The sequence below is a fragment of the Melanostigma gelatinosum genome, assembly GCF_949748355.1.
Source record: "Melanostigma gelatinosum genome assembly, chromosome: 15".
Lineage (NCBI taxonomy): Eukaryota > Metazoa > Chordata > Actinopteri > Perciformes > Zoarcidae > Melanostigma > Melanostigma gelatinosum.
The window spans coordinates 6,458,028-6,482,063 of NC_136648.1; the positions used below are offsets into that span (position 1 = coordinate 6,458,028).

At 43.0% G+C, this 24,036-nt stretch overlaps 1 protein-coding gene across 2 annotated transcripts; it reads left to right on the forward strand.

Annotated features, from left to right (window-relative positions):
• Nucleotides 1-19,595: 19,595 nt before the first annotated feature.
• gata6 (GATA binding protein 6) lies at nt 19,596-23,390 on the forward strand (the record flags this gene model as incomplete). Of its 2 annotated transcripts, none has more annotated exons than XM_079285634.1 (6): nt 19,596-20,477; nt 20,974-21,140; nt 21,932-22,057; nt 22,142-22,229; nt 22,337-22,434; nt 22,848-23,390. In XM_079285634.1, 6 exons carry the CDS (start codon nt 19,628-19,630, stop codon nt 23,001-23,003), a joined length of 1,485 nt encoding a protein of 494 aa, XP_079141760.1. In that variant the 3' UTR covers nt 23,004-23,390. The 2 variants fall into 2 exon arrangements, with proteins under 2 accessions (XP_079141760.1, XP_079141759.1); XM_079285633.1 differs by having other exon boundaries at nt 19,628-20,477; nt 22,337-22,425.
• Between the last annotated feature and the right edge of the window lie 646 nt (nt 23,391-24,036).

The window sequence follows — 24,036 nt, forward strand, 5'->3', positions numbered from 1 at the left end:
CACATCTTTCACACTACAAGTTCTCAATGTCGGTGTTTCTTTCTTTAAACCTGCATAAATCAATTCCTCCCTGGGTTCAGTCGGACCGCACAGATAGATAAAAAGGGGAGAAATACTTCTTTCCATCTGTTTTGGCCACTTTGGGCTTTTGCTTCCATGTTGGAAGGAATTGATCGCTGGCTGTCTGAAAGTCCTCTCCTTCTCCCTCATGTCATCCAGTTCAGAAGTCTGAATTTATTGTCTCAGTTTATGGTCGGCCTGAGCAAAGTGCAATCTGGCTGCCTGGGCTCTTTGAGAGGGGAAGGGCCTGAAGATTTGTTTGCGTCACATTTTGGGACCAATTTTTTGGACTTTTAATTGGGGACATTGGTTAAACCGAGGACGTAAACTCTTTCAGTTTTACCTGTTGGTTCATTTTATAGTTGGGATATAGTTTAGCATACGTAAAACGTGGTTGCAGATATCGCAAACAAATTATCTTAAGTCGCTGAATGTCCCTAAATGTGATATAATCCCACATGTGTTTGTGTGTCTGTAGGGTGGATCGGTGTACCTGAAGGCAGCAGCCCCACCTCCACAGTAAAGCCATAAACTCCTACAGATCCCTCCTCGACAACATATAGGCCCCTGACATGCTGATTGCTTTATTGATATTGATCAGGGCAAAGTGTCAAACCACTCGTCCATCTCTCTCTCTCTCTCTCAGTGGTGGGCCGTTGTTATTTATGCATGCAGAGGGAGAAGGTTAACACAAACAGCACTCAGTAAAGTCCTGCGTATGTTGGTGGAACACATCTGAAAGTAAAACAAGAAAGAAGTCATTTGTAACTGTCGCAAAATAAATTGATCTTGTATGTCGTCTACTTTTTTGTGATTTAATAAACTAAATTTCTGTCAATAAAATATATTTGTTTTACATTTTGTGTTGCACAAACATAAATGAAATGGTAGGCTGTGAGAAGAAATCCATGTTTTGCAGATCCAGTATTCCTTACGCAACACAAACGATTTCCAGTTCGGCGTTTAAGGACAAATTGCATCAATTGTAAAGACTTTGCCGGGTATCATCACAGTTAATTCAACTTCTCGTTAAGAGGCCCCGCAGCTTTGATTCTGAGTTGGTTTAAATTATCTTCATTTCATGAGTTTTGACCACGTAAAACTTGGCTTTCAACATCACCCCAAACCAGATACTCTGTGGCTTTTGACCTATTGCCTGTCGCCGCAGTCAGTGCTGTCCTTATCATCACAGCACGATTGGAGGCCGGAGCCTGCGAGCCACATTTACAGTGCAAATGTTATCGTTCCAATGACACTTTAAACAGTCTTTATCAATATATAGTCATTCAAGGTTTATGAGCTTTGATAAAATGCCACCAGCCATGCAGGGGCCATTGCAACGTGTGGCTACGAGACGCATATGTGGATTGTAATTATTAATTCCTGTGGATTATCTGAAACTTTTAATGCTCAACAGGTAAAATAAACAAGTCTGCGAGTCAAGAGGACGAAGTGGACTAAGTGCAAAAGATATTGATTTGCTCCTCAGGAAGAGCAGCGTAAGGGCAAACTACAGTGTGAGTTTGGCAGAACCTTATCATCCTATTATCTTTAAAACAGTGGGTTATCATAATTGCTTACTTAATAATTCTATAAAACTGTGGAGGTGCAACCTTTGCCTGGGCAGTAAACTGTAGAGTGCTTTTGATGCGGAGATTGAAAAGATTCCTGACGGGGTTAGAAGTGCTGCAACCTATTCGCTTTATAAAGTAGATTACAAACACACCGGTCATTTCCAGGCATGGAAAATGTTTTAAAATGCATAAATAATTCATGAATAAGTCGACAATCTAACACAAACAGCATGACTTTTACAGAAGTAGTATAATGCTAATAATACAAATCATATTTTAGATTTATTTATTAAAAAAAACAAAAAACCTAATAACTTAGTACTATCCGGTCCAATCAGAGGAACTAGTCAATTATTCAAATATTTAAGCAATAGTGTCACTCTGCTCTCTTTAGATGCACTTAATGTCACACCTCTGCGAGTTTGTGGAACAATGGGGTAGACATACTTAATCAACAAGTGCAAACCTCGTCACATTTAACTCTCAACTAGGCAAACAAGGTGGTGTTGATGACACTGTTCTCCTGCAATGGAGCCAGGTGAGGATTTCTACACAAGGTTAGCTTTGGGATCAGTGTTTAAGCCGCATGCGAGTAGAGAATTCACCCGGTTGTAATCCTTGTGAACTCGGATAGAGACAACAAGGAAACTCCCCGAGCTCAAGTTACCTGATTCCCCTGAGCAATCCTTTTTTTTTATTTTTTTGTTTCTTACAATTTCTTCCCGTTTCTGAAAAAAAAGGTGGTGGGGAGGTCTGTAGAGACAGCAAATGCTACAAAGACACGTTGTATAACAAAACAAGCGCACATCTGACAGGTGCTCGCCTCCGCCGAGCAGGCAGTAACCTTGGAGGGAGTAGACAGGAATGCAGCAGCCCTATCGGAGCTCAGAGGAAAATACTGACTGAAAAGGCCTTTTTTTTTGTGTTCGGAGAGAAAAATCAATATTCCAGAGTCCATCACACAGGCAGACATTTTCATGTCCTTTTTTTTTTTGTTCCAGGTGGGTTCCAGCTATGTGAAACAAGCTCAGAGTGACCCCTGGAAAAAAAAAATAGTTAATGCCTAACTTCTTTATCTTTGTTTTACAGCCAAGGGTTGTACCTCCAAATCAATACGTGATACACAAATATCCCAGGGCTCCATGTTCTAGACAGAGAGCAATGACGAGAGCTTGAGAGTTAGCTCGCTTCACACCAGCTGGCAGAGAGGAAGGTCTTTTCTTTCTGAAGGCCAGGAGCTCGTGCTAGAGTCAATGTAGAGAGAGGGAGGTTATATGATACACTTCTGGGGAAAGAAAATGCAAGAATTTATCAACACGTTCAGATCACGTTTTGACAGTTTAAAGGTTGAACCTGGCTAATAAAAAAATCACTTTCTTGCTGAGAGTTGGACAAGGAGATCGATACACTCTTATGGTTAGCTTAGCATAGGCTCATAGACTGAAGATTCTATGGCGGCCAGACCTCCGGGTCTGGAAACTGAAGCCAAAGTGCCATAAACTTCAGGGGGCGACTTGCAAAGACTGATTGTACCGAAATATGTAGGAAAATGACCCGACTTCTCACTTGATTTATTACCTCATCATTGTAAATATGAGGTTATGGTCTCAATTGCTACTTTCAAGTCTTCTTCATTACAGTATGATGGTCCCATTTACGTAGTAAAAGAGACGATAAAGCAGGGTGTCCTTTAGTGTGTTTGTGTTTTCACAACTTTAACCCTTTCACAGTGTATTTTCAGTGCATATAAGTTCATTTGAACCTTTTTAGTTCATATTCAGCGTTCCGTTTTCCTGAGCGCCACCCTCTTGAAAGATGGCGATGGCCAAAATGCCGAACTCAAGGTTTTAGAACCGTAGTCAAAAAACCAGTGGGTGACGTCACGGTGACTTCGTCCACTTCTTAAAGAGAGTCGATGATGGCAGCCAAGAAATAGTCTGGTACATAATCCCCCGTTACGCCACAACACTAGTTTTGTGCACTTAAGAACAGGATTCAATGTGTTAGTCGTGAGCTTTAGAGGAGCTGGTAAGTTCAGTTTTTTCAGTTATATTTTACAATTTGCACGGGAAGAATTTTCACCAAAAAAAAAAACCCAAACTCCGTGAATATAAAGGTTGAAGGTCTCAGCATGCAGCCTGGGAATGCAGCATCTGGACCTTGATAGCAGACCAGCAGACTTTCCACGCTGTTATTCCAAACCCTTTTGGATGGACAGCAGAAACTCGCTAGATGTTTACAGCAAAGACCGACAAGCTTGACGTTTTCTCTCCTCTCTGTGTCTGCGCTGGCCGAGATAGTTGATATCTGTCACTGCCTGGCACTCTGTCCCTGCAGACCTTGTAGCAAATCAACAGGGCAGCTCCCAGACAGATAAAATGCCTCACCAGAGTTTCAGAGCTCTAAAGCAGGTTCCAGTTCCCAACCAGTGTTATGGTGAGAGAAAGGAGCATCCACTCAGGGAGCACAGACAACCCCCCCAGTTCTCTGATAGTAGCTGGTAATCTCTGAGGTCGACATGTCAGTCAGGTCCTGGAGACAGATGACGTGAGGCCCCTGATAGGCTGTCTCCAACGCAGGAGACACCAGCCGGGCCGCGCGGGCTGCTGGGACAGAGAGCAGGACCCAAGGCGACGGACGGATGGCGGGGCCGACCGGGGGAGGGCAGGAAAGATGGAGACAAGGTGGGTCAGGGAGGTGGTGTGGCAGAGGAATGCCAAGGCAGAGAGGTGGGGGTCATGGAGGAGGTCTCCTGATGAGCGGAGAGACAGTTCTCTGCTGGAGATCGTTGCGTGGCTGACAAAGTTTACTTAACACCAACCCCTGTGAGCTCAGGTCAGCGGGGGGGGGAGGAGACCCTGTTCGCCGCCAGCTCAGAGAGTTAGATTGCTGATCTGGAGAACAGTGAGGAGGTAGAATGGGGAAGGGCCTCTGTTGTACTTTTTCTTTTTCGGGGGGGGGGGTATTTTTTACAACATCCGCGTTAACATATTGTTTTTCATCCCGATTTGGTTTCCTGCCTAGTTTTAAAACAAATGTAATGCTTTTCTGCAGCTGACTTTCCAATCCCAGATGTTGGAGTTTCCCACAGTAAAATCCACCAACGAGGAAGTGTTTTCAAAAACTACCCAGCTTCTCACAGTGTCAACCTCACAGTGTGGTAACACAGACATAGAAAGGGCTACATGTTTGCTGCGATGGATTCACTGCTTCAAACAAGATTCTCTGCTCGTTGATTTTTATACAACTTAACATATAATATATCACTTCATTCAATTCTAGCCTGGAAGGGAGAAAATAACAATTTTCAGATTATTTTTTCTGCCCATTAAGGCAACAGTCACCCTGTCATCAACTGGCTATAAGAACAAGGTTTGACCCCAGAGTGTTTACCTTATTACACGTATACTTACTTAATGCTGTCAAAAATCCCATGAAAAAATGAGCACACGCAATGTTATAGTTCACGTACTTTCCGACCTCACGAATTAAAAAAGCTACACAGGTTGCAACATGCAAAAAGAGACAAATACATAAAATGGTCTTGTAGATTATTATCTCATTGTTCTTGCAGAATATATTTTTCAGGAATCATTGTTTTGGGCTTTCTATGAAACAGCTGGAAAATGACTTGCATTGGTGATACTGCATAGAAACATCCTCTGTGTTTGTGTTCATCAGAAAGCTATTTCCAACTGGCTTCTGACATTTTCACCCTTACAAGAAAGCACCGTCTTGGCCCTGCCTCAGGTACACCAAATGTAACACAAATGCCACGTTTCTCCACTTTGTTTCACTTTTCTTTTCTTTTTTGGCTCTGTGCGGCAAAACAGAGATATACTTTCACTGGGCAACTGACAAAGGCTATCAGTATTGCTTTAAAATGTCAACAAATCCAGAGTAATCTTGAATGAGTCGCGATAGTCATTTGTTTAATGTAAAGATGTTATCGTTTTTTTACAAGCTGGCAGTGTTGGCTCACTTCTCTCCTGTTCTTTAATCAGAGTAAGTCTTCACTTGAGCCCAAGCGCAGCAGACAGTATCCCTGGATAGCAGCTACTGCCCATGACTCCTCTTCGATTACAGAGATTTATCGAACTGGCTTCCGCTTCTCAGATAGGATGGTGACAACACTTATCTCCAGATATTCTCTTATCAAAAAACAATTTAGTGGGAGAAACAGACATTAGTCCGGATTTTTTTACACTGCCGAGTGCTCCAGCTTTAGCCTCCTCAGTACAAGGGTCTGTTTGCACTGTGCACACACATCTGCCCGGGTAGAGAAGCATCAACATTGCCTTAGTGCTCTCTTGATGTCACTGCCATTACGTTCGCATCAAGCTCTTGGACTTTGAGACTTGATCAATTCTGCTCAGAAGTGGAACGCTGAAGAAAGAAAAAAAAAATAAAATAAAGGTGCCGCAAAACCGACTGTAGAAAGACGAGAGACGTGAAAGTCGTCAGGTTGTTGGAAGCGCTGGCGTGCATGTCGATTTGTGCACCAGTGCTGGGTGTGTGCGGTTGACCCCGGCAGCAGGGACGGGCCCAACAGGCCGCACTCAGCAGCTGGGCGAGAGAGGTCAACACACAGGAGACGGAGCCGGTGGGTCACCATGAGGTTATCCTGACCTGAGCCTGATTTGATGCTGCTTCTATTTATCAAGAACCAAGGGAGGCATGTGTTTCTCTGTGGTTGTTTGTTTTGTTGCTGCACGGATGGACGGTGCGTGTATCTCTATGTGTAGAGAGAGAGAGAGAGAGACGATAGAAAGCGAGGGCTACTTTTGAAGCAGCGACTATACGATTTTGACATAGGTGTTTGACAAATATGCATGTGGGAAGCCAGAAGGCCGTCTGGGGGAGTCGGGCTGACAGATAGCACTCACTCCTACTATGACCCTGAGAGGATAGCTGGAAGAGAAGAGGAGAGAATAACTGGGCACTACAGTTGTATGGAGCATGCCTTGGGCTTTATGGACCTCCAATAACTGACCGTGTTCTGCAAACCAAACCTCTTTTGGGGGGGGGGAGTGTTTTTCACCAAACCACCTGTTGGCATGTCAGATGAGTTGGTTCACGTCCAGCCGATGTGCCCAACAAGCATTCAGACTATTTGTTCTTTCCATGGATGATGCCTGTAAAAGGGGCTGCAGGTGCTTGGGCCAGGGGCACAGTCTCTCGGGGCCACGTTAACTATTAACACGGCCATATAACACCGTTACTGATTACTGCCTCTCGCTCTCGAGGCTCCCACCGGCCTGAGTCGCAGGAAGGAATCCCTCTCCGTGTGTGTTTGCGTGCTCTTACGGTGTGGCTTTTTACACACCGGCCTTCGCCAATGCGTGGTGTTGGAAAGCAACCTCCCCCTCTACAGTCATAATTCTTCGTTATTCTTCTTCCTCTCCCTCCCTTTATTCCACCCCTCCTTGCTCCCTTCCCTCCCACGCACGCTTGTTCACTTCTCTCTCCCTCTCGCTGAATCTTTTCAACGAACCTTCGCGGCAACCTTTATCCTTTTCGGCCATAAAACGGCAAGACGTAAACGTGTCCTGTGCAAAGTCAAGAGGAGCCGTGTTGGTAGTGCCCCGGGTACTTTCCTGTGGGGGCAAAAGTCTAAGGTGGAGAGGACGCCGATGAATTACTCACAGCACATGTACAGCACGGCATTCTGCGCAGAGATGAGGAAATGCCAAGGCGCGAACACGCTTTGCGATCAGAGCTTATGTGACATTACGTAATGTAATACTTCCATCACAGCGCAGGAAGATAAAGGCTCTCGTTAGCAATTTAGAAACATTTTTCTCATCAAATGAAACAGCATTAAAGGTCTGTAATGCCACCCGTTGATTTTAAAACCGGTTGGTTCACTTTATTTGTCAGCCGCTGTCATTATCAACCGCTACATGCTACCAATTGTTCCCACAGCCCTGAGATGACACCAGATGAGAAAATGTGTGTCTTTAAGGAAACACTTGGCGGAATGCACTGATGCACTTCCTTTTCTCAAGTTGGATGAGAGTCGATCGATACCGATCTGTTGTCTGGGCGTTGAGTTTGCAGTGAGACACAGCAGGAGATTAGCCTAGTTTAGCACAAAGATTGGAAGCAGCAGGAAACGGCTAGCGAAGCTCTCTCTTTAGTTCAGAAACGTGTCTACCGACACCTCTACAGCGCAATAACGAACTCACTAACTTGTCTTATCTCGTTTGTTTAATCAGCAGAGAGTTACGTTTATAAGTCCTCAGAGCCCCTAACTCCCCGAAAAATAAATCATTTTATTTTAAATTTCAGTTTTTGTACTTGTAAGACACATGTTGGTGTTATTAGTAAGCCTCGAAAGTCTTGATAAGTTAACTTTTGAACATTAGAGTTTATCGGGGCTAGCTGTTTCCCTACTTCCAGGCTTTATGCTAAGCTAAGCTAATTGACAAATCGCCATGGGAGAAGTCGACTATCGACCTTCCCAATTGAATTCTCAGCCAGAAGGCAATTAAGAGTTTCCCTCATAACAGTCTTTCCATGTATTGTGTCAACTAAGTCAACGCCTCAAAAAGCATTTCAGGAGTCGATGCATTTTTATTTGCAGCTGCAATCTACTTTGAAGAAAGAGTTGGTTTTGCGCTTGACTTTTTTTTTTGGTCCAGACCAACAAGGACACTGAGGCAGAAAAATCCAAATCTTGCAGCAGCCGAATATAAAGCAATAAAGAATAAAAAATTTAAAAAGCCGTATATCATGCTGTGGTCATCTTTACAGTTGTTCCACACATTTCATTTTACAGTTTACATTGAGTTACACTGCCGCTGCCGTCTGTGGCCACAGCTCCATCCTCGCCTTGAGTCATTATCATGTTATGTTAATCATGTTTCATGGGTAATATCAGCTGGTCCAGACCTCAGCGATGTCTGCCTGCCTGCATGCGGCATATTGAGGCTATAAAGGCTGCGTTCTAGCAGATCTGTAAACACTGGGCTTAGTGGAGCCTAAGCACCTACGCTGCTGATCGGAGTCTATCAAAACAAAGCGCGCACACTGGCCGGGGTCAAACTCGACGACTTCTCCTGTTGAAGTTCATCTTTTATTTTCAAAGACAGTTTATGAGTTCATAAAAAGTATCTAATAACAATGTCCCAGCTGCAGGTGTGCCACACAGTCTATGTATGTTAATATTGTGGTGGAACAACTTAAGTTATCATAACAGCAGTCTTGTGAAATAGCTGGTGATGTGACTTTGACACTGAACGGAAATCGAGACCTGAGCCAACGGTGAAGTTCGATCAGCCGTGTCTTTTGTTGAGGCGTCACAATGAAGGTTTCAACTGTACGTGCTCCAGATCGCACTGATACGGCCTCCTGTTTTTTAAACAGGAGCCCTAGGAGAATGGCAACGCCGCGTTTAATTCTGCCGAAATATTAAATATTCACACAAGGAAGTTCTGCTATTCGAAACCAATCAGTTACTGTGAGGTACAAGGGACAATGACGCATTGTTTTTCGATTTAGCCGCGGGTTTTCCGCCAACGGGGGACAAAAAGCAGTCCCAGATATTAGACTCCCACCATGGGCAAACATGCAAACACAGCGAGCCACTGCTCCGCTTGGTACAGTACACACCGTTAGAGAGGGCACAAAGGAAGGCGCGTGATTGGTGTGTTTGACAGCGATCTGATAAAACCAGAATTGGAGCATGTAGAATGCATATGTTTTTCAGTCAAACAAAAGCCCTGGTCACGCCATAGAAACTGCCGCTCAATGTTTTCATTGTCTGGCAACTGACTAAAGTGAAGGAGAGGGCGACAGAAACCTCCAAGTCCCGTCTGAGAGTGTGTTTAATGTGTGCGGAAGGGGAGCTGTGCGAGTGTGTGTGTTTGTCTGCCTGTGTGCTGAGTGTGAGAAGGCGAGGTTACGCGGTCACGGAAGGACAAGCGCAGTGCAAAAGGCGGCCATGTCTGGTGGCGCTCCAGACCCCTTTGAGTGAAGCTCGAATCTTATCAGATCTCCGAAGGCTCATTTGTTCTTCTGACTGAAAAAGCTATAGACACATTTGAACACATTTTCCGCCCGGAAAGAAAGTTGAAATGTATTTAGGTCAAGGCCAAACGTTGGTACTTCCTACTTGGAGAGACAGTTTCTTTGAAACATTGTTTAGCATGTTGCTGCTATTTCTGCATCCGTTCAGAAGGTCGGTTCACCCGAATTTGCGCAAAAACATATTTTTCCTCACCTCCAGTGGTTTCTAGCCGTGCATTTGCAGATAGTTTGGGTTTTATTTGCCAAGGAGATTTATAAGTCCCAGAGTGACATTCAAGTTTTTTTATTTATCCTATTCACCCTGTTCAACTCAAGTTTGGGTTTGTTCATATGTCATTCATTACCTGTTTTATGTATTTTATGTAATATTTATCCCTAAAAACATGGCGAAAATTAATTTGTTTTTAATGGGTGTTGAGGGTATTTTAAGATTTGTTTTGAGTGATACAAAGATATCCAGAATTACTTCTGTGAAAACCTTTGACTCTTTGACATGTCAACAAAATAAAACAAGAATTTTGAACCGGGCTTTAACCAATATTCAGATTTCTGTCCTGGAGATGTATGCAAATCAGCACATATTTCATAAGATAATACCTCGTGTGCATATTTAAACATAGAATGATTGCCTCTTGCTTCTCAGTATACATCCACTGCATTCACTGTGTTTGTGTTCTTGAATGCACTGTGATAGAGATGGCTTTGCTAGATGTGTGTTGAACAGCAGAAAGCTGTTGAGCCTTTTGCTCAGCTTTGTGAGTGGAAGGTCGTCGGTACTGGGTGTCTCTGGGGTCTCCCCTCCCTCATTACCACAACCGAGGAGCCTTTGAGCAAGGCCCCAAACCACAACTGCTCAGCGGCCGGCAGATCAGACCGTGGTTGTACTGGGCAGCTTCCAGGTGTTAATGGAATCAGGGCGTTCCTGAAAAAGAGAGCATTTCTCTCACTGAAACTCCCCCATGAATAAATATAGGTGGGGAAAAAAAGATGACAGGAAACAGAGGAGAGCGACGTTTACATTTATTCAAAGTACGTAGGTGGTTGCAGGGTAACACAAGCTTGCAGGTTTATGAAGAAGTCTATTTGTATTTCCAGTGTACTGACAGTAAGAACAGTAGTAAGTATAAGAAGTTAGGTCTGGTTTTGAACAAATGGGCCTTTTTCACAGCAGACATATTGTCTTGTAATAGCAGGAGAAGCACAGGCGTTACCGCGAACATCAACAAAGGCTCTGTTGTATTCAATGAGAATCGCGACAGTGAGCCAGCGTGCACAAGACCAGGACCCTGAAACTGAAGCGTTTTTATTATGTTCACCGTGCGTTTCCTCGTTCTTAATCAACATCCAAAGTTGACACCTAAATTAGGCTGCTCCATCTGTTTAATTTCGTCTGATAATTTAGACTCGAACAATTGGTGATTGTTTCAGTTGCACCGTACGCTCCTCTCCTATCTTCCTAACAAGCAGCTGAGCCTCCTCAGACCTTGAAAGCATGAGTGGGCCTGCAAGGTCTGCCAGCTGCTCTGTACATAATCCACCACAGTGCCAGGCCCAAGTATCCAACCTTTCGTATCCCCACCTCCATCTCCACCTCCGCCACCACCACCTCCACCCGCTCACCTCCAAATGGTCTGTGTTTTGCTATCCGTGACGTCACCTCTGGCCAAGGCTGTTTTCTCTCGAGCTGGGGCTCCAAACAGCTGATTCAGAGAAAGTCACAAAGTGTACTGGAGCCCTGACCTTCTCTCCTGAGACAAAACACATCGAGAGGGCCTGGCTCCACAGGATGGAGGCGTTAGCGTGGAAACAATAACACGGCCTCCGAATCTACACCAGAGATGAGGCTTGGTTTTCCAGAGACAGAAAGACTGGCGGCCGGGCGTCTGTGACGAAACTCTGCGTCCACTCGATCCCTCTTTGATCTCAAACCATTTGTTGTGTGGCGGCTTCCAAACTTCCCTGCTTGTGAGATTGCATGCGTCTGCGGGTTGTCAACAGTCCAATCGAAAGCTGAATTTCTTTGTGTTTTAAAGGCCCGAAGAACTAAAACAATGAAAAACTAAGGAGAAACAAAAAAAAGATTAGAGCCATTAAAACATGTAGTTTTGAAAAATATGCTGATTTGCTTTCTTGCCAAGAGTTAGATACTACATGTTATGGTACAGCCTGCTGCCGGATAGCTTAGCTTAGCACAAAAACAGGAAACGGTGTAAGAGTTCGCTTGGCTCTGTCCAAATGGTAAACAAATACGCCATAAAGTACATATTTAGCGTACAGACATGTGAGAGTGGTTTAGATCTTCTCCTCTAACTCTTGGTAAGAAAGTGAATCAGCATATCTTCAAAAATGTGAAAGTTTTAAAATGATCTGTGACCCCGGTGGAGGGGTCCCGACCCCCAGGTCTAAGACCAGTTTATCAAATCCACTGGATTTCAAACACCAACGATTTTGAACTGCAATGAATCAAAAGCAGTTTTGGCGCGAAGAGACATAAATGAAATCTTGATCTAATTTTGCACGATACTCTTTGTCATGAAGCAGCCGAAAATAAACTCTCATCTTTTTTGGGGTTTGACACAGTGTCGATTTTCCTTTTTCCGTTTCTATGCAGCTGTGGCCGAGATGTTACTCTAATGGTACGTTTTTCCACTTTAACACATAATACAGTTCCACTGTCACAAATGCAATTCCTGGCTAAGTGTGTTGAGTTGTACACCTCTCCCTTATCTTGTTTTAATGGCTTTTTAAACACTTAACTTTTATAGGTGATTGATGGGGGGCTTATCTGACTACTGGCTCTTTCCAGGAAGGGTTCCTTTGACGTGGGATCAGACTACAGAAATGACCACGGCTCCCTGAAGGCCCCAAAACATTGCCAGATTCCTGCTGTGAGTCGACTGCTTGTTAAACAAACAAAAGTATGAACCAAGATGTTAAGACTGAGCCAACATTTTGCTCTCAATCCTCATGGTCTGTTCTGCTTTCATTCAGAAATACAGCAAACTCTGTTTCCCATGTGTCGTAATTCACTTTTCCACAACCAAAAGTGAAAGCGTCAGTGGAGCTCTCTGTCGTACGGTGAACAACTTTCTGCCGATAAAAACATCAAAAATGAAGCACAGCTTAAAAGCTGTTCATATTTATTTCACTATCCTCTGCGACAGGAGCTCCTTCCCTTTAATCCCACATCCAATATGACCGAGCACAACCTGGAGAGCGTGCAAATTAATATCATAATTACATGCAGCAAGTCTTTGCTCTACTAATCCACTTAATCCCTCATGTTACAGGACAATGTGCTTAGCCTGACTTTGTCCTATCAACGCATTGTTTGAACCCCATTACAGAACAAGCCCTGCATATCAAATCTTAAAGTGAACTATCTGTGATTATAACCAACGTTTTCATCTTATTTCTTCTTATCGCAGTTTAACTGGAGTTTTCCCGCTGATATCCAGGGTCCTTGAAGACAAGAGCAGCACAAGTGACATGCTAGTTGATTGCATGTTTTGGAGCCAAAGTTAAGGGAATGGGTCAAATGAACCCTGACGCCTGATGTCAGGCTGATGTGACATCATGACACTGACGTGATAAGCTGAAGCTGCTGGAGACACAAACAATAACCCATAACAACAGATAAATGTGCCTCCATCTTTCTCGAGCCACAGACACGCATGCATCTGGAATGTGCACCGTCGTTGGTGGCATTTCATGTTCTTGTGGCCAAAACAACGCAGACATTGAGCTTGTCGAGTGTGATGGTGCGGGATTGTTAGCAGCCTGAACTCCCCACCGGAAAATACACTTTAAATACTGACTTCCACACCCAAACACACACACACACACACACACACACGCACAGATTCACACTCAGCATAAGCAGGCAGGTGAGCAAGGAGTTCCGTTGTGGGCGAGCCGAGGAAGCAAGGACGGTACATGTCCGAAATGACAAAGGTTGCTTTTACACCTGTCACGGCCCGTTTAATCATCTACCACTTCAAACAGGAGAGTCTGGCGCTGGCGGCCTCCCAGCAGCCTTTGCTCCGGCAGCTCTGGACAGGCTGCCATTCAGTAGAAGGACAGAGGGAAACAGATCTGTGCAGGTATACAACGTAACTGTGTCTTCCATGAAATAAGAGCAAATAGGTCAATGTTTTAAAGGCTGCAGCAGCACGATACAGAGGTAATAAATACAGGAAAAGGCTTTCAGGTGCTGTGGCTAATGTAAGATGAGGAGAAATTCAGAGAACTTCCCTCATGAATTGATCTATGTAACTGAACTGATGCACCCTGCATGCATTTGCAAATTTACAATGGATGAGTTGAGTGTGTTTTCATTTCAGTTTCATGAGAGAGATAACCTTTTTGTTTGTACAAAGAAAACAGCCGATCTAAAGTTAAAATCTGACTCTTAGGGGGATATGGGTCAGGATATACAATGTATGCTTGTGCAGAATACTCTGATATAATAATGAATCATTTATTATAAGACATTCAATTCAAAAATCACGTCCGTATTTAAAAACAGATGTACTTTATAGGAGGACTGACAATTTCCCAACCAAACTCGTGGGTTTTACTCCGATAGGGAGGAGATATGCAATGAAGTTATTCATAATGCATCTTTATTTTGAATTAAGAAAAACAATGATTACCTTAAAAGTCACATTTAATATCTACACAATATACTGAACCAGTTTCACCATATTCACAAAATGTTGATATTTTTATATGCAATCAATTATATATATTTAATCTCCCATTTTAGAATCCCTTTTTTTAGTGATTGATGATTAATGATTGCTTTGTTAAAGTTAATCAGGCTCCTCATATTGTCCAATATAATAGCAGCAAATGACACGTACATTTCATCTGTGTGTGTTTAAAATATGAGCAATGTATCATTTAAAGAACGATCTGAAACAGGCTGTGTAGTCATATTTATGCAGTCAAATAATTCAGATTTTATATTGAAGGTACAGTCGCAGATAAAACTCAAAAATGCTATTGATTGGCAATTTATACAGAAAAAAGGGTCAATTTTATTTTGCAAAAATCATTATGGTCCAAAAGCAAACGTCCCCCTTTAACATTTTAAATATTTCCCCAAATCAAAATGAGTCTTCCATTTTAATTAAAAGCCTATTACAATATGTTAGGCTCTACCTACAACCACTCATTGTCTGAAAGATAAAAGAGAACAGCTGAGTGGTGATTCAAATGATGAATTGAGTCTCTTTCCTGCATGTTTTACATGAACCTACGGTCGTTTCTCATCAATCATAATCGAGACATCAGAGACCTCCGTGTGTAAAGGGCGTGCTCAATGTCCACAATGTCTTTTATTGTGAGCCAACCTCACAGAGAAAAGAAATCCAAACTGTTGCAGAAGCTTTTCCTCTGACTCACAAATAAACTATAACGAGCAATCGGGCCACTTTTTAAAAAATAAGAAATAGTAATCACCATCGTCATAACAATGAATAATTCCTACTGGGAAATAATGTGATGTCGATCCTTGTTTTCGTGAATCTCAGCGTTATACCCTCGTTATCTCCATAACATCATGCGTGCATATAGCAGCAGTATTGGCTAATCAGGAGCAGGCTATAACAAGTTGGAGTGTTGGAGATAATCATTATCAAGTCGGTACATAAGGCACTGACACCTGAAGAGGGTCGACCATTAGCCTGCACACCTCCTGAAAGAAACAAACATTATTCAGATAAACCTGTGGCCGTGGTCAAAAAAAGAAATCAATAAGAGTACAAACTCTGCTCATTTTAGGAAACAGAGGCTTTAAATGTGCATTGGCTAGAATGATTGGTATTACTGTTATTATTCTCATTCTATTCTCATTGTTATTGTTATTATTTGTTGTTTATTTTTGTTTTATTTTGTTCTAACGAAACCAATATTGCTACAATATTTTCACATTATTGTATAATACTCGGAGCGGGACAGGAATTATTGTTGATATTGTTGAAATGACCATTCTCATATGTAAATGCGATTAATCTCATGCTTTACTGTATTATATTGTTCGTTTTATTCTTCTTCTTATTGTTACTATTGTTATTATTGTTATAGGCAGCAGTCACACTAGAGTGCCGTTCGTCTACAATAACAGCATATGTGGTTTTCCAGTGAATTGATGGGAAAGATAATTCGATTATAGGCCTGTGTCTCTTTACCGCGGCTGACATCCATGCAGGCCCGCAGTGTTTGACCGTCTGTGGATAAATGTGGAGACAGGGCGGCGTCCTGCCACTTCTCCTCACAGGCTCCGTGTGTCAGAGCAGCACACTTTGACATCACTGCGAAAAACACCTCGTTCATCAACTCGAGGCTCCGCAGCCAGAGAGTAAAAAGAAGGGGGGGGGGGGACAAAAACCAACAGGATTCTGTATCCTCGCACCTCCCTGACAACTGCTCACAGAGACGATGGGCTGGGAGACAGTAGCGCGTGGTTGGGTTACTCCCTCTGATAAAACCACATCTCCAAAATCTCTCTGGCTGTCACACAATGTGTCCGCATTGATCCCGTGTTTACAACTGAGAGCGGACAGAAGACTGAAGACCGACTTGTCTTAATGCGTAAATGTAATGAAATATCCCCAAAAAGGGAATTGATGTGAGCAGAGTTATTGAAGCTGTGTGGGAACTTGGACCTGCAGTCTAATCAGATCCAGGGACTTCTGTTGACTTCCATATCCAACACACGAGATAATGGAAACACGGAGCCACAGACCATTTTTATCTCAATTTAGACATTCAAAGTAGCAGAAATATAGTCTCGAACATAGTGGCAACTTAGTGTCGGCTAAAGCTGATGTTTAAGTCAGAAGTAATGCTGTGTTTTCATACATGGACACACTCAACTCAACTATGACCCCTCAGTAATTCATAAGGACGTTATGAACACACATGCCAAAAATAAAATGAAAGTTTAAATGAATAGCATTATTCTATGTAACGATAGAAGTAGTTGTATTTGTGACAACAGCAGAATTAATACTAAAAAGTAGCAGTTAATAATACTACTCAGTAGTGTATCGGTTGTATAGCAGAAGTAGTATTGGTGGCCATAACAGTAGTGATCGTAATACCAATAGCAATGGTAGAAATATGATTCATTCATTTTGTCAAAAATAAATAAAAACAATTTAAAAAAAGATTAATTTCTGAACATAATTCTAATGATTGCTAGCAATGCTGTATATTGGTAGAGTATACTTGTGAGTCCAGCTCTGCAGCTTCCAGGCCTTCAGTGTGCATAGTGGTCAAGTAGTTGCCGTAATAGAAAGGTTATAGTAATATATATATATATATTTACAATATTACTGCTAAATTAGCAATTCATTGGTGAGTACAGCCAGTTCACAGTGTTAGATGTCTGTAGTGGTTATATTAGTAGTACTTTTAATAGTAAATGTTGGTATTAAATGGTAAATAGTAAACGGTCTGTATATTGCAGCGGCGCTTTAAAAGCAGCAGTATTCATATTAGAAACAGGTCTCCCTGCAGTTGGGTAGTATTTGTCGTAGTATTAGTAGATCAGCTCAGTCGTCGGTACTCAGCTCACCTCCCATCCAGACAAAATGTAAACAGACACAACGACTTGCTGAATGGCTGTGAGTGTGATGAACCGGGGAACTGTTTGTGGACCTCCGTGATGAACACGCGCGAGGACGAGCTGTAAATGAGTGAATGATTCGATTGACACCTCGCTACTTCTGATCACTTCACTCACCGCCATGTATATTCCGGCTGAACGAATCATCGCGGCTCAAAGCGGCGCAGAGGAGTGCGGAGAGCTTGTGCTGCTGCTGCTGCACAGCTCGCGCCACTTCGTCCTGAATGAAAGCGTCTGACTTAAATAAACTAATTAGGAGGGAGATGTATTGATCACCGCGGTGAACATACAGAATAAACAACGAGGAAGACGTGAGCCTGAATCGAGACTTTTAGCTTGAATGGAGATCAGAATTAAAAACACGTGGAGGATAAATAAACCTACATTTCAGTTGTTACATTACTCCTCAATGAAATACATTGTATTGATTCATGACGTATGGCAATTGTGAATTTAGTCAGCAGTTATAAGTGCATCTTAAATACAATTTGAATAGATGTAATAATCATCCAATGGTGGAAGACGTATTTAAATATTTTACAAAAGTAAAAGTACAGCAAAAAGAGCAGCGTAAACAAATCTGTATTCAGAAGGAATACAGAGGTATTATGATATTGTGTGTTATGCAGACAACCCTGGATTGATATGTTGTTATATATTAGATATTAAATAATTGTGATTGAATTGTTAATGGTTCATTCACGAGGAAGTAGCATTTTACTGTGACAGTTGGTCGATCTGGAGCTCATTTTAATTCCATGCTGTGCTGTTGGGTAGTTTCATTGTGTGATCATTTGTTCTATTTTATCAACCGACCGATTGTTATGTATAAATCACAAAGCGGTCACATGAATACAGTGCAGTAAATAGTTCAATATTTCCCTCTGAAATGTAGTGAAGTAGAAGTATAGAGTTTAAACTCGAGGCACTCAAGTAAAAATGGGAAGAAAATGATTAAATGTATTCAATTAAATGTTACGTTTCACCGTTTTAATCGGCAGAACGTTTTGAATATATTCCAGGAACTGATTTAAACCAACGCTTGAAAAGGAAAAGAAAAGCAGCAGCACGATATACTGGAGAATGAAATAAATCTTATATAAGTTTAGACCGGTGTTGATTAAATACATTTAATTACAATAAGAATCAAAACAAATAAGAACGGGTGGAGCTCCATCGCTGTCCAAAACATAGTTGTTGGAAACTCTCTGAAACGTGAATGCAAAGTATTATATTTCAGACATGATCAAGTCGCTTTTCTCTCTCTCTCTCTCTCTCTCTCTCTCTCTCTCTCTCTCTCTCTCTCTCTCTCTCTCTCTCTCTCTCTCTCTCTCTCTCTCTCTCTCTCTCTCTCTCTCTCTCTCCCTCTCTCTCTCCCTCTCTCTCCTCTCTCTGTTTCTCCGTGTGATTGATTGGAGGAGTGTAAAGGCTGGCACCCCCATCGTGTTTCCAGCCGCTCACACTCCTCATGATTGGTCCGCCTCCTGCAGCCGCAGCCACCAGAAGCGCCTCCTCTCATAAACCTCGTCAGACCGCGAGAACGTTTCCCATTACTTCCAGGAGAAGCAGCGGCTCGCTATTAGGAACTTTGCGTGCGACCTATGGCACATAACTAGCAGGTATGTGGTGGAAAGCGACTAATGTCTCCTCTCCTTCTTCTTCTGCTTCTCTCTCTCGCCGTCTTTTCTCCGTCATGCCAAACTAAACATCTGGCGGTGAGCGCCGCAGGACGTCAACCATCATTTCGGGGTATTGTTTTATCGCTCCAGCCTGCCTCTCGGCCTCTTATCTGGTTCGGGTCTTATCAAACGGTTATCTCTTTTGCTGTGAAGACATATTGCGTTTTGTTTCCTATCTGTTATGGGGATGTGTGTGTACTTGCGTTACGTGTGTGTGTGTGTGTGTGTGTGTTTGTGTGTGGGGGAGGACAGCGATTTGACATGGACGGGTCCAGCAGTGCCTCTTAAGAGCGCTTGATGGGAGTATGGAAGTCACTGCGCGCATTGGATGTGTTTTATTGGAGTTATAGATGATACGGAGCCAGACATGCCGTAGAATGAATAGTCGGATCCAGAGTTAGTTTTTAAAAATTGACAGAATTTAGGCTGCTCTTTTAAAGATGAAAGCGAGTTGTGCAACAGAGGTAGATTTATCCAGATGTTTTGGGAACACGTTTAAAATGCAGTTGTGCATTACGAGTAAAGCTTATTTTCTCCTGATTTACAATCCTAACGGTTCCCACTCTTCTTTTTGTATTATTTGTTACAGGGTAGACTACTCCCTCACGATTTTTATTAACACTACGGTGTATGGAAAGGGCTCCTGGATGGACCTGGGCGAAAACAGCTGGTCCATGGTCAAGCGAGAAGTATCCAGCAGCCCAGGCTCGCCGGCTGAGCATACCTACCTGTCCGGTGACAGCAGGAGGGACGGTCCCACCTCGGATGAGCTGAGGACTCCTCCGATCGACCTTGACGCGCTGGGGCACCGCCGCTCCGACGGCAGGTCATTACACTCCTACGTTCACTTCGGACACCATAGCAACTCCCTGACCCATGCCGAGGACATCCCGCTGTTTACGGATTTAGACCAGGGCGGCAAACTCATCCTCACGAGCGGAGCGCACAAGGCGAGCTTGCTGGTGGACCCGAGCGACATGTACCAAACACTGGCCATCGCCGCAGCCCAGAGCCAGACTGGATATGATTCCTCCTCTGGTGGTTATATGCACTCCAACCCCAACTCCCCCGTGTATGTCCCCAGCTCGCGGGTGGGCCCCATGATACCCAGCCTCTCGTATCTGCAGGCCAGCGGCTCTGTGCAGCCCAGCCACGCCGTCTCCAGCCACTCGGTCTGGTCGCAGTCCGCCCCGGAGAGCCCATCATACAGCACCGGGAGCCCGCACACCTCTAGTCGGTTCCACTACCCTCCAAGCCCGCCCATGAATAACGGGACGCCCAGGGACACCGGCTACGGCAACACGCTGAACGTGAGCAGCAGAGACCAGTACGGCCTGTCTCGGCCCCTCAGTGGGACCTACGCGAGTCCATACTCTCCATATGTTGCACCGCAGCTGTCCCAGCTGCCCTCGCCTTGGACCGGGGTACCTTTTGATAACACGATGCTGCACACCTTGCAGAGCAGAGGCGCGCCTTTGATTCGAGGACCAAACGGAGGTAAGAAAAAGAGAATGCAAAGTAGAAAAGGACGTGATGGAACAATTGTCATTCTCACAGTTTAGGATAATGATAATGAGTAAATTCCTTTAATCAGGCATGCAAATGCTGATGCGTATTTAGGCAGCGCATTGAAATTACAGTTCGCACTGAACCTGATCTCCCTGCGGAGGCCAGAGCTTAAACATATCAAAAAGAAGTAACCCACCCAAACTACATTTGATAAAGTACCACCGTGTTTAAAACTGGGCCTCATTTGGTCTGAAAGTGCGCAGGTGTGTAAGTCCTGCAATTAAGAACACAAATAGGCCAAGATATGTGTAACTACGGAATACTCTAAACGTTTTAAAAAGTTTCAATGAAAAGACATGGATCGGATTACTTTCCCCCTCCATAGCGAAGTCCAAGATAACAAAGTTCCTCGTGAAAAGTACAACCTGTTGACGTGTTTTTAAAGTTCTGCTTTATTGACTAAAGTCTGTCATTTTAGTTTCAGATATTCTCGACGACATGGGGGAGAGCAGAGAGTGCGTGAACTGCGGCTCCATCTCCACGCCTCTCTGGAGGCGCGACGGAACGGGCCACTTTCTCTGCAACGCCTGCGGCCTCTACAGCAAAATGAATGGGCTGAGCCGGCCATTAATTAAACCACAGAAACGGACGGTAAGCAGGGGGACCCTTCACCCGCTCAGCTTCCTCCCTAATGGTTTCAAACAACGACAGGAGGTTATCGCCGATGATATCCATGGTGTCTAAATGAGAAAAGAAACCTTTTTGTGATTTATCAAGCGATAGGTCAGGGGTTTTCACCGAATCATATTGGTATCATTGCATCTGTGACGGACAACGTAAAATACATGTGCTTTTTGTGCAAACGTATTAACACATTACCTAAATATAAATGCATCAGCCAGCAGTCATATAAATGAAGTCGATGCGAGTTTGGAAGATTTGCTCTCCAAGAGGTCTATTAGTAAATGTCCCATCATTTAGTTTAACTGAAGGCACAGACTTAATTAGATTAAAACCACATATACATGGAGATATTTGTTAACATAATTAATCAGCCATTTAATCTGTCGTCCTATTCAGTGTCTGTGTTTGGGTAATCACATCTTAATGAGTGAAAATCAGGGCAGATCTTTTCCTGGTGCCATTACGCGCATTACGCACACTTTTTACTTTTACATGGAATCTGAAGTCAGGTACAGCCTCCTTGAAAATAAACACCCCGTCAAAAGCCGTGCGTAAATGACATTTGAATGGAGATCATAATAGGACGCGTATTATTGTTAGGAAATAGGGCGTGAATGGTCGAAGTGTAATTTAATTAGAGTGTCTTTCACTTTAAATGCATTTTATTTAACTGTGACAGACAAAGACTCCACCAACATCTCTGTTCCAGTCATGTATTGATTATAATCATTAATCCAACGTTACGTTTTTCTCACCAGTCGACCTCCAGAAGAATCGGCCTGTCCTGCGCTAATTGTCAAACCAGCACGACCACTTTGTGGCGCAGAAACGCGGAGGGAGAGCCCGTGTGTAACGCGTGTGGGCTCTACACAAAACTGCACGGGGTGAGTCAATATGTTATGTCACATTTCTGCAAAGCTCATACAAATCAAAATTACTATTGGTCTCTAAAATGATCAAATCTGCAGGTTCCTCGGCCCCTCGCCATGAAGAAAGAGGGAATCCAGACAAGAAAAAGAAAACCGAAGACCTTGAATAAGACGAAGGGATCCTCTGGTGAGTCACTGTTAATTATTAGTCATATTCTTGTGGATAATTATCATCAAAAAGTTGTTTTTTTATAATATGATCTGAACAATATATTTTACATATATATTTTTTAGGAAATAACAACTCTGTCTCTATGACTCCCACATCCACATCTTCTTCTAATTCTGAAGATTGCTCGAAAACCAGCTCTCCCACGGGACAGGTGTCAGGGGTAAGACTTATTATTATTCATATTATTTTATTTATTTTTAGATTAAAATGTATTTTTGCCAAATTTGAATTAAAATAATGAAATATATTATATGTGGAGTTTGTTTTTAAGTAAACCTGAAATAAATATTTTATTAAAACCATTTTTACAGTTCTTTTTTACTTCAAACCTTTTCCTTGATGGATCCCCAGAGTTGAATATTTCGTAGTGCACAAACTGAAAGTTTTGTAGCATTTGTCACCATGCAGTGAGATGAGCTTCACGTTGCTCAAGAGCTGGTGCTTTGTGGGGCATCTCAGTCCAAAAGCCAAACACCAAGCACATTCCAGAGACAACTGCTTTTTCTATTCAATAAATGTCTGCTTTGATAATTCAACTGGGCTAATAATGCAATATTTGCTTTGGCGTTGCAGGTCAGTTCGTCTGTGCTGTCCAGCTCAGGGGAGGGCACCGGCTCAGCGGTGAAGTACCCGGGACAGGACGGCCTGTACACCAGCGTGGGTCTGTCCCAGCCATCAGAAGTAGCTGCAGTGAGGGTTGAACCCTGGTGCCCCATGGCCTTAGCTTGAACATCTAAATCTTTGGAAGGACGGCAATCCGTGGCCCCTCTGTCTGGATGCTATGTGGTGTGGACGTATTCAGTGGGCAATGTTTGTTTCCTTCCTCGCAGCTGATGCGAGAAGAGTCGGACAGGGTGGAAAGAAGGGTGAGGCGACCTTCAGTCACACTGCAAGCTTGAACCGAGCGTGGAATAGCTGGGATTGCTTTCCAGATTGGTGTGGGGGATCTTGTTGCCTTAAAAAAAAACAAAGGGGATCGCCAGGCCAGATGATCAATCAGGTGTCCGGCTTTGGATGGTGTCTGGACCCGCCATGCAGTCGATATCTCATCCCATCCACCCATGGCAGAACCAGATCTCCTTTCTTAAAATAAAGCCATCATGTACATAATGGATTTCCTCTCCGAAGAAAAAGCTGTTGATTGGATACCACTGCTTCATAAAGCTCTATATTCTGTAAGGAAATTTAGATGTTTGTTTTTGTTTTCTTTCCACAACTGGAATCATGCCACAAGTGCCAAGACAACTTTTATGAATCAAAAGAGAAACGTATTTATAAATCTTCCATTGTTGAAAACATGGCTATGATTGTTAATAAAGATATCAATATAGAGTAGAAGTTAAACCATTCTGATGTCTTCTTTTCTGTTTTTTTTCGGGTTGTTTTTAATACAGTAGTGTTGAATCTGCACATTTTCTGTTGAAAGCTCTTACTGTATTTGACTGAAACTAGTTTGGTTTAAACAGGGTATAAATGACTACGTCATCTAATGGTTTTGTTTAATTATTTCCTGAAATAATGCAAATAATCAACTCTTTCAGACCATTTTTTTTATTCTGAAATGTCAGCTGGTAGCATTAAGGTACGACAAAAAGTCTTTGGATGCCTTGTTTGAACAAAGCACAGCCAGAGTAGCTTTGGGCCTGCACTGACCTTTATGTTACAAGACATCAACTGCAGAAGAAGACTGTTGACTACCTGGCTCACTGTAAAATCTGTACTTTTCACAATGCAAGCGTGTACAACTGCGTCATTTTACACC